The sequence below is a fragment of the Dipodomys merriami genome, unplaced genomic scaffold (genome assembly GCF_024711535.1).
Source record: "Dipodomys merriami isolate MVZ:Mamm:240054 unplaced genomic scaffold, mDipMer1.0.p SCAF_1, whole genome shotgun sequence".
NCBI lineage: Eukaryota > Metazoa > Chordata > Mammalia > Rodentia > Heteromyidae > Dipodomys > Dipodomys merriami.
The window spans coordinates 61,290,000-61,300,915 of NW_027202270.1; the positions used below are offsets into that span (position 1 = coordinate 61,290,000).

The window sequence follows — 10,916 nt, forward strand, 5'->3', positions numbered from 1 at the left end:
TTGGAGGGTGGGCAATATATGCAGTTAAATGATTTGAATAATGTGGACATAAGACTGCTCAAAATGGTTCAGAACAATAGATAGATGATCAATTAAAGCAGCATATTTAAGCCAGCAAGGTAGCACATGTCTGTGGTCCCAGTGCTCAGGAGGAATGAGTTTGAAAGCATACTAGGTTACCTAGTGAAACCTTGTCTAAATAAATAAGTACATAAAATCAATAAAATAAAGTAGAATATTAGATAATGAGTAATGTTAAGTCAGAAAATGCAAAGTAAAATAGAAGAGTATAAGTCGGGTAGAGTTTTGTCAAGCCTTTGAGAACTAGATAATAAAGAGCTACTTTTTATTGGCCATGAAGCTTACATCTTGTATTTGAATATATGAATATATTTGAATATATGAAATACAAGGTACAATAAAAATGATAAATTTGTAAGTTCATACACTTACATATTTAAAGTTTGTTCAATTTTAAGTTGGCCTCTCCAAGCGTATGAGCTGTGACTTGGTTTAGGTAGAATAATTAAAGAAATACTGAACAGAGGCTGGGTCTGCTAGTGGAGGTAAGATGATTGTTTTCTGAAAACAGCTGGCAAATAATTGTGAGACCTTTTTGAAAAGTAAACTAAAGCACAAAGGACTGGAGATAGAGATCAAGTACAAGATTCTAAGTTCAGTTTGAAACCCAACACTGCTGAAAGAGGAAAAAAAAAACCCAACATTATAAGCAGGCATAGTTGGGTGGGGTGCTGGTGGCTGAGAATAGAGTTTAAAAAATAAAAATAGATTCTAAGTTACTACGATTATGGAAAATTTGTTAGTTGAATTGGAAAATAAGTAGGAAAATGTATTCTCATTAGAAGTTTTGTTCGCTTTCATAGGACCTACGAAAAGCTGGATTGCTGATTTTTGCTAATAAACAAGATGTTAAAGAATGCATGACTGTAGCAGAAATCTCCCAGTTTTTGAAGCTAACTTCCATTAAGGATCACCAGTGGCATATCCAGGCATGCTGTGCCCTTACCGGCGAGGGGTAAGAAGTCTTCCCCTTAGGTAACATGTATTTAGTCTAAAAATGTATTTCTTAAAATCACTTAAGTATTTAGAGGGGAGTTGTGTAACAGTTGAAGTCTACAGAGATTTCTTTTAGAATGATTCTGCAAATACTAAGACAGCATAAATATAATACACATAAATCCCAACTAATACATATAAAGATGATGCAGTTTCTGGAGGAGCTCTTTGAGAGTTTGAAAAGTCAGGAAATGCCTGTTGTGTTGATGGAACTTAAGAATTAACCATTGCTAAGCTGGGCGATGGTGGCTCACGCCTGTAATCCTAGCTACTCAGGAGGCTGAGATCTGAGGATCGCGGTTCAAAGCCAGCCCGGGCAGGAGAGACCGTGAGACTCCTATCTCCAATAAACCACCAGAAAACCGGAAGTGGCGCTGTAGCTCAGGTGGTAGAGCGCTTGCCTTGAGCTGAAGAGCTGAGGGACAGCACTCAGGCCCAGAGTTCAAGCCCCATGACCAACCAAAAAAAAAAAAAAAAAAGAATTAACCATTGCTAAGCATGTCCTATCTCTGGAGTGCTTTCCATACAATGTCTTAGTTAATCCTTATGACCACCCTACAGGATAATTGTTCTTACTCTTATGCATAAAAAAGCCAAAAGAGGAAAAGACTCAAACCTGATATAGTGATACTCGCTGTTTATTATATCACTGTTATCTGAAGGAAATCATTGCTGTGTGTTTGGTTCATGGGTAGACTGCTTGCCTAGCAAATGCAAGGCCCTGGGCACTGGGAAAGAAAAGTTATATGGCATGTGAATCCTTAGCTCTAGAGAGAGGTGTTGGAAAATGGGTAAGTATACCTACAGTAAGGTTTTGCCTGAGTCTAGTGCCAAGAGGTGAAAGTATTTCAAAGTAAAAGTAATGGATAGTTCAATTAAATGTTCATTGAGTTTAATAAAGAGTGAGTAAATTCAATGAAGCAGTTAATCGGAACAAATTTTATGTATTGGGAAAGTGGGCACAGGATGGTGAGTTTAAAAGGGAAGTGGATTTTAGGATAGCATCTCTAAATGCTTTTAAGTATGACAAGAAGAGAAGGGAGAGATTAAACAAAGGAAATTTCATCTGGATAAAAGCTATAAGGAACTAGGCACTGGTGGCTCAGACCTGTAATTTCAGCTATTGGGGAGACTGAGAATTGAGGATTGTGGTTGGAAGCCAGCTCCAGCAGGCAAATTTGAGAGTTTCTTGTCTTGAATTAACCAACAAAAAAAGGAAGTGGAAGTACAGGGGTGGCTTCTAGTGGTAGAATGCCACCTTGAGTGGAAGGGCCAAATTTCAAGCCCCTGTATGGAAGGGGAGGGGAAAAATGATAAATGGAAGAGCAAAGTTTCTGTTGTTATTTTTGAAAAATATGACAGATCTATATGTATTTAAAAGCAAGAATAAACAAGTAGAGACAAGGATTCTATGAAGAGGTCTTTCAAGTTTTAGGCTGAAATTCTTGGTATATTTTGAAAGGGCAGAAATAAATGGGGTAAATGAGAAATTCTTACCTTTTCTACACCATGATGAAAGGTGAACAAATATTAATGAGTTCTCAAAACTGAATCTTAGTGAAGTAGAAGACTTGGTTTTCATTTTGATCAGCATTTAGACTCCGATGGTTCAAGAGCACACACTCTGGAGGCTGGCCTCACTGTTCCTCCTAATCTGCCACTGCTAACCTCGGTTTCACTAACATGGAAAGATTTTGATCTTACTATTAAGAAGACTGAAGTAATAGCTGTTAAATGATTAGTACATTTTCTAGGTAAGGGCTGCTCATTTAACAGTTTGGAGTTAAATTACCTAGTTCTTAATTTTATTATTTCGAACTATTCCCTATTAGTAATAAGAGAAAAACAAAAGCCACTCCAAATAGACATTTGTTTCTCTCATTGTCACTGACTTTTAATCTTAACATTATTTGACTCTACTTGACTCCAAAAAATTTGAGATTTAAAAAATAAAATTTAGCATTTTATCATGGTCTTTTCATGTCTACAAAAGCTCATAGTAGATAGTCATTAATAGTAGTTAACCCTTGATTTTGTTGTAACATGTTTATAGCCATTGCCTTCTTGCTAAACATTTGTGGGTTTTTCTTGTTGTTTTTATCATAATGAACATTCTTCTTAGTATTTGGATTAGTTCAGTTACCTGTCATTCAGCAGTAACTGGTTTAAGTAATATATTTTATTGCCTTCAAATTTTTATATCCAAGTATAAAATACATATGTATATACTCAATAACACTACTATCTTAAAGTATTTTTTGTGTGTGTGTGTGTCCGGTCGTGGGGCCTGAACTCTGGGCCTGGGCGCTGTCCCTCAGCTCTTCAGCTCAAGGCTAGCGCTCTACCACTTGAGCCATAGTACCACTTAAAGCTTTTTTTTTCTGCTCATGTGGTGCTGAGGAATCAAACCCAGGGCCTCATGCATGCAAGGCAAGAGCTCTACCACTGAGCCACCTTCTTAGCCCCTTAAAGTATTTTTTGAAAGGAAAATTTTGTTACCTGATTTTATTTTAAGGTTACATTTTTAGAATTAGCAAAAGTGTTACAGAGTGTTGGTATTTTTAATACTTTTGACATGTATGGGTCAGGCAGTATTTAAGGCTGAGTGTGTTTGTGTATTTGAGGTTTTGTGTTTGTGGTACTGGGACTTGGCTTGTTAGGCAGATGCTCTGTCACTTGAATGCTTTCTTCATCCTGGCATTAGAGCTACAGTAGAACCAAAAGTAGATGTACGGGGTATAAGAGTGTGGCTTCAAAAAGCCGGGCGCTGGTGGCTCACGCCTGTAATCCTAGCTACTCAGGAGGCTGAGATCTGAGGATCGCAGCTCAAAGCCAGCCCGGGCAGGAAAGTCTGTGAGACTCTTATCTCCAATAAACCACTAGAAAACCGGAAGTGGCATGGTAGCTCAAGTGGTAGAGTGCTCGCCTTGACTGAAGAGCACCGGGACAGTGCCCAAGCCCAGAATTCAAGCCCCATGACTGACCAAGAAAAAAAAGAGTGTGGCTTCACTATCATAGTGTCAGAATTGAATGTTACTGATTTTTTTTTTAAGTCCTTGTTCAGGTTAATGAAAAAATGTCTTAGTTTGTAGACTGTAGCATTTTTAGTTCTGATTTTAATCATAACATTTTGTTTTCTTTCTAGATTATGCCAAGGACTCGAGTGGATGATGTCACGACTCAAGATTAGATGATCTCTACTGTCCTCTTCTCATGAACTTTGTATAAATGAAGTGCTGGACTTTACCTGAAAGCTGCAAAAATTAATGGTTTAGATATATTTATAATAAACTTTCAAACTTTTTCTATAAGAAGAAAATTAAGACCACTTATTTGAAAACAAAGATGAAGTTTCACCTTCCAATTTTCTTGCTCATTATTTCCTTCCAAAGTATGTTATTAAACTGTGATTGACATTTTTCTCAATGAATCCTTTCAGGACATTGTAGAGCCTGTGGTAAGTACAAAGGGAGAGGAAGACATTTTGAACTTTTAAGAGCTTTATTATCAGTATAATACTCCCTAGTTGATGTTACTCTCTTCTTGTTCCATTGAGTTAAAATACAAATCACAGATGCTGTTTCTAATTTTTTTAATGTAATACTACTTAGGAAAAGTATTTTGTTTAGGGCTGTGTATGTATGTATACCTCAAATTCAGGTTAATGTCTTGATTTATATTCTGTAGAAAAGAAAATAACACAAAAATTAATATTCTTGGATAAGTACTGGCCTTGGTATTCAGAGCCATTTTGTACTTTTCCCTGTGTTCTCTGTATTGTACTAACCAGCTTTCCCAAATCATTGAGCTGCTCTTAAAAAAAACAAAAAAACAAGAACCCTTGATATTGTGTACCTGCTTTTTGTTGATCAACAACACATGGAAACATGTAATCCAACCAAGAGAAATATCAGTCAGAGTTTTGGCTTAGTGTTACTAATGGGCAGAATTGCACAGTAAGCAATTACCAGGTTATTCCTTTTGTTTGTTCTTACGCCATCTGAATTACAGAATGAACTTTTAATTAGCCAATCATAAATTGTGATTAAAACTATCAAGTTTTTTTCCTGATTACAAGCTATTGCCTATCCATGTCTATCTAGAAAGGTAGACTTCTATAAATATTATTAAATACTTTAACTGTAGTCTTTTTTTTATTATTAAGCTAGATGTCAAGCAGTTAAAAAGGATTTGTGAGTATAAGGCATCTGCCAAGCAACATTGATCATTTCTTATTTCACAAATTTCTTGTTTTAGTAGTTGGGATAGTTTGAGACTTTTTTGTTCCTTTAAGTTTTCTTGTATCTTCTGTAATACAAATGCAATGTTTAACAACTGTAAAATATGAATGTTTTTGAATGATTTTAAGAATTTGATTGAAAAGTTGACTGACTTGTTATTTGTACTAGGAAATAAGTTGAACCCAAACACCTTTTATATTTGCTTAGCGTTTTTTTCTTTTTTTAATCTGAAAGTTGAACTTCTGTTATAACTAGAAATAGAATTATCCTATATTAAAACATACACTTGAATAATCTATTTACTTTTTTCATGTCCTGAAAATGTTAATCCAAAAGTTAATCCAAATTTAAGAATATTCCAGGAAAAAAATAACTCAATCCTTTTAAACTTTAGATTTTGGTTAAGTCATAAGCCTTGAAAGAATTTTGAAAGTTCTTTCTATAAGATAAGGAATAGTTAATATCTAAATTCAATTCAGACATGATCAATGTTAACATTGGAGGTTTTGTGTTTTGTATTTGTGTTATGTTCATAATGCAAACAGATTACCTAGTATTTGTCAACATCATTTCTAACAGTAAACCCTAAATTACTAAACTTTGTTCATAGGTTCTCATACTTTTTCAAATCACTATAAGGTGTATTAGAAATTCTTTAAGCTTGGTGTCAGTGACTCATACCTATAATCCTAGCTATTTCATCAGAGGCAAATACTCTGAAGTAGCCCCCAAACACTCATCTTTTGTCCTTTTTGGTTTTTAATTTTAATAATCATGTTCAGTTCATTGGATTGTTGTCATGTCAGTAGACATGATACTAGCACATTTCCTTGTCATCAAGATGGCTGAAGTTCAATGGGTATTTAAAGCATGAACTATACTTTTACAGTTGTACTAGTATAGTTGATTTTTACATTATGAAAAACTTAAACCACATTTACAAAACATGATTTTTATTTTCTTCCTTCCAAGCTAAGCAGAACTTGTATGTAAACCCAGAATTAAAATGGGAAAAAATTTAAATTTATATTTGAAAATATCAAAATGTTAACAGTATTAAAGACAGAGCCTAATGAACAGATTTGAAATGCACATGTAATTTAAGTAGAATTAAACAGTGCTTTGGAATTTTTAGTATGCTATTTTTGTTTTAAACATCTCATTTACAGTCATTATGCTCAGTTTTGAAAAGAAAATGTGGCTAGGTTTAACTGTTTTGATACTAGTTTTGAAAGTCATGTACCTTTTATTGACATGTTTATAAAAGTGACCATCTAGTAAAGCATTTAAGTATAGTTAATTATGTCATCATAGCATTTATAAAGTATTTTTTTAACATTATATTGAGGTTTTTAGCCTGGCACTGGTGGTTCATTCCTGTAATCCTAGCTCTGAGATCTGAGGATTGAGGTTCGAAGCTAACCCAGGCAGGAAAGTCTGTGAGACTTACTCAGTTAATCATAAAAATAGCCGAAAGTGGAGCTGTGGCTTAAGTGGTAGAGTGCTGCCTTGAGCTGAAGAGCTCAGGGACAATACCCAGGCCCTGAGTCCAAGTCCCAGGACTGACACTCCTTCTCCCCCACCCCAAAAAAAAAATGTCAGTTTTCTTTATATTCCTAGCACATCTTGGCCATCACAATAGGCAAGTATACAATGAAGGAAAATGGATTGGAGGTTAGGGAGTAGGTATTCATTTTCTTATGACTTTCTGCCTTAAAATTAAAAGTGCTTTATTTAGCACAGTTGGTATTTTTAATGCAGGTGGTCAAAGTGGTTTCAGATAAGTGTAGTGTGAAGTAGAGGGAAGAAAAGTTAGTTTTCTGTCCTTTCAGAAGTGCCTAGTAGGTAGTTAACAGTGAATCACAGAGGTGTGCAAGGAACGAGAAAAGTGTGAACTCCCTGAGATACTTCCTTTTGTCTGAGTGAATAGTATTAAGATGCCTAGAAATGAGACTACTGTCTCCTCTCTTGTGGCACTTTACATTTCTTGCTGTGACTACAGCAACCACATACAGTACAGACAACCTCAAAATCTGTTTATACTATGTAAATAGAAACATTGTAGACAACCTTCTAGTGTTACCTGTGGGCAATCTGCTCTACTTTGTATATAAAATATAGTTGTACATCGTAGATCATTTGTCAATTTTAACATCATACTCTCGATAGCCCAGTCATATCCTGGCATCATTCCCTTAACTTGGACCCCCTCCCATTCTCCAAATATAATCTAAACTTCTTGCTTCAGGATGTTTTCCCTAGTTCAGCTATTCCTTGCTGTCCTGTATGTTTGTTCATTGTCAATCATAATAATTTTCTTTGTCCTGAGTACAGTTTAGGATGTATGTAGCATACAAGTGTCAGTAGAATTCTATAAATTATTACTATATTTAACAATTTAATGCGTCCTAATTTTAACTTTTATGTTGAAAAGTAATTGAGAAAGATAAGAGAAACATTTAGACTGTCAGATCCTTACTAGTTAGGACCATAAGGTATTATGTTAAATATATATTATGTTCACATCACACCGAAAACTGTTTTGGAGAATACCAGTTCAGCCAGTATAAATTGAAAAAGATGCCAAACCAAATCTGTTTGTAGAATTAAGTCATTGTCTACACGTCACATTTTTTCCTCAGGTTTACTTAAGGAATAATGATGAACATTAGTAATAGGAAACCTAGTTTTACAGAATAAACCTGTGAAGTGGGCTTTAAGAGACACCCAAATAATCAGCCATCGTGTGTTGACTAGATGTGGATACAATGTAGGAAATATATTTTCAGAGCTCCACATGTGCAAAAATAAAACTATCATACTTCTTCAAAGAATGTATGAGTAAGGGAAGGGAAAGAAATAGAGAATTCAGCCCTTTGGATGCTTGTAAGGTGACTACTTCTACATAACCTTAAAACCGTATGAAATTGTGAAGAAATGTAACTACATTTGGATTGGTTATGCAATATTGTTACTGTCTACTCTTGCATATTCTAAAAATGAAAGTTAAGGTTTTTATGGTTTTATCTGACAAGTATACTTTTAATAGAAAATTCTTATAGTATGTATTCAAGAAGTGCCTGAAATTGATTTGTCTTGATTTTTAAGCCCAGCTAATAAATTGTGTTTTTTTTATGGTATTAGAAATGCTTATCATACCGATGACACAGACCTGAGAATTTCTTAAGATATAATTTGTGTTTATTTTGAATAAAAATGCTTGAAATTGAAGCTACCCACCTACCCCTCATCATATCATGGTATAAAGAAGCTAAAATAGAACTATTTTTTCCTCTGTTCTGATAAAACTATTTCATGACCCTTGCATTAGTTAATGCAGAGACTAGAAAATTCAACTTTCTGTTTTTAAAAACAATTAGAAAATTTTATTATGTTTAGAAAGCCTACTAAGAGTTTGTTGCTTGTATAAAAGTAGCCTCTTAGTTCTCATACTCTGTAAGTAATTGTTAATGTCATTACCATGTAGCTCCTGGACTGCTTCATTTATGTATATATAAATATGTATCAAATATTCATCTTTACATTCTACTTATTCACCAAAATATTTGATAAGATCTTACTAAAGTTTCTTTTGTGTTGTCCCATTTTTTAAAAATAAAACTGACCAGAGTGTGTAATTGAATTCTAGCGCAAATTATGTGCAATGATGTACAGTTACAATATTGTGCTCCTGTTATACTTCATCTTGCATGGAAAGTGAAATGTGTACATGACCTTAAATTACAGTTATGCATACTGTTCCCTTTTCTCAAGCTTATTGCATTGACAATATACAGAATTCCTCTCGTGTTTGCCTGAAATTAGTCTGCATAGATTGGGTAGCCTTTTCCTTTTGTGTGTCCCTTAGTGGTTCCAGGAGTTGGGTTGATACCTGCAAAGCACTTTTAAAAATAATTTTTAGGTTATGTCCATGGTACAGCATTGAGGAAGCAGCTATGTCTTTTAGGGGCTCTTTAGGTTACTAGAGATGAGGAAAAGAATGCATATTAATTTTAATTTGCGCATGAAATATATTTGCTAATTATATTTTTTAATCTTTCTTGTTTATCATACCCCCCTAGAGAAGCCTATATTAAAAATGTATTCCACTAGTCTCTGTATAAACCCCACCTAAACCAACAAAACCAAATTGAACTCTAGGCATATAATATCCAAATTAGAAATCCTTTTGAAACATTTTAGGTTTGTTTTATTGGAATTGCCAATATTGTAAAAGATTTTCACTCAAGCTTTCCATGCAAGAAGAGGTCGAAATTGTGTCTTATCTCTGTATGACCTTGTGTTTCTCTGTATGCTAGGGAGATTTTACATTGAGGAATATTCCAGTTAGGGAAGATATTGGGAGCATGGTGCTTTTGTATTCCTCAGTGCTGCCATGTTAACTGTCTTGGATAATAATGCTTCATGGCCTTGGTGAGACAGCTTCATGGATGGCTGGGCGTATTATGTTTGGTCTGAGTAATGGGTAGAGTGGGCAGATAAGAGGGGTCACCCTTCTCCACTGGTGCAGCAGCAGGTTTACAGATGAACCACTTGGCATATTTGTAACTTCTTGTTTCCATAATTGACTTTCAAGTTCCAGAAATTCAGGGCATTGGCCAAATGATCAGTAATAGAACCTTTTTGGTTACAAAATGCAGGGGTACTATCAAAGTAATTAAAGGGAGGAAATGATGAAATTTTAGTGGTAAATTTCCGTGTTTGATATGTATATACCTTTTTAAGTTGCATGTTAATCCAATGTATTGTCTCTGCTTTATGCTTTAAGCAGTTAAAAAAAATAAATAAAAGACTTGAGTTAAATCGTTACGTATTATGTACTGTTATGTACCTTTTCTTTCAGAAAGGGTTAATTATAGTGATTACTCACCCCTCTATATTGTCAGCATTTTTATTCTGATTTATTCTCTAAATGTACATATTCATTATAGTAGGGCTGGTATCTTCCTTGGCAGTTGGAAATGCAAGGCAGAGTTACCTGATGTTCTCTAGGGCCTTTTTCTACAACTTCATAGAGAGTTTTCTCTTTGGAATGTTAGTATTGAAAATGAGCTTAGTAAAAAGTGACTAGTGTGTGATTGGTGTGATTCAAAATGTGAAGAAAATCCAGTTACTTAAAATGAATATTAGTGGATGTTCATGAACGACAGTGGTGAAAGGGAGAGAATGGAGCCTCAGCCTGGCATATGCTGCTTGAACATTGTCCTCCAATTCGTCTTAAGTATAAGGAGGGCAATGGCCCTGGGTATTGTGTTTACCAATTTACATGCTTAAAAAAGGGATAGATTGAGGGTTACTGTTTTTCACATTAATTCTTAGCAATAAGTCTGATTTCCTGACAAATAACCTGAAAGCACAGCACAGTGCAATGGGAGGCAAGTATATACAAATTTTATTTGGATCTGCATCCAGGAATGTTATATACTAGTGATTGAAATAGTAAATGTTTAGCAGCTTTTTTGATGGATAGGGGATAAGGAGTATCGGCTTTTTTTGATCTCTTACTCACTTTTGTTTTCATATTGAACTATTACCTTTTCCCAATAAGTAATTTGCCACATGGGATGAGTGAGATTT

General features: G+C 34.7%; 1 protein-coding gene across 1 annotated transcript in view; it reads left to right on the forward strand.

Annotated features, from left to right (window-relative positions):
• Nucleotides 1–10,142, forward strand: part of Arl5a (ARF like GTPase 5A) — a 28,329-nt gene extending 18,187 nt beyond the window's left edge. Inside the window, exons 5-6 of the mRNA XM_070023297.1 lie at nt 885–1,036; nt 4,223–10,142. Coding sequence (XP_069879398.1) covers nt 885–1,036; nt 4,223–4,271 — 201 coding nt within the window. The 3' untranslated portion in view covers nt 4,272–10,142. The remainder of the gene's footprint in view (nt 1–884; nt 1,037–4,222) is intronic.
• Nucleotides 10,143–10,916: the final 774 nt, after the last annotated feature.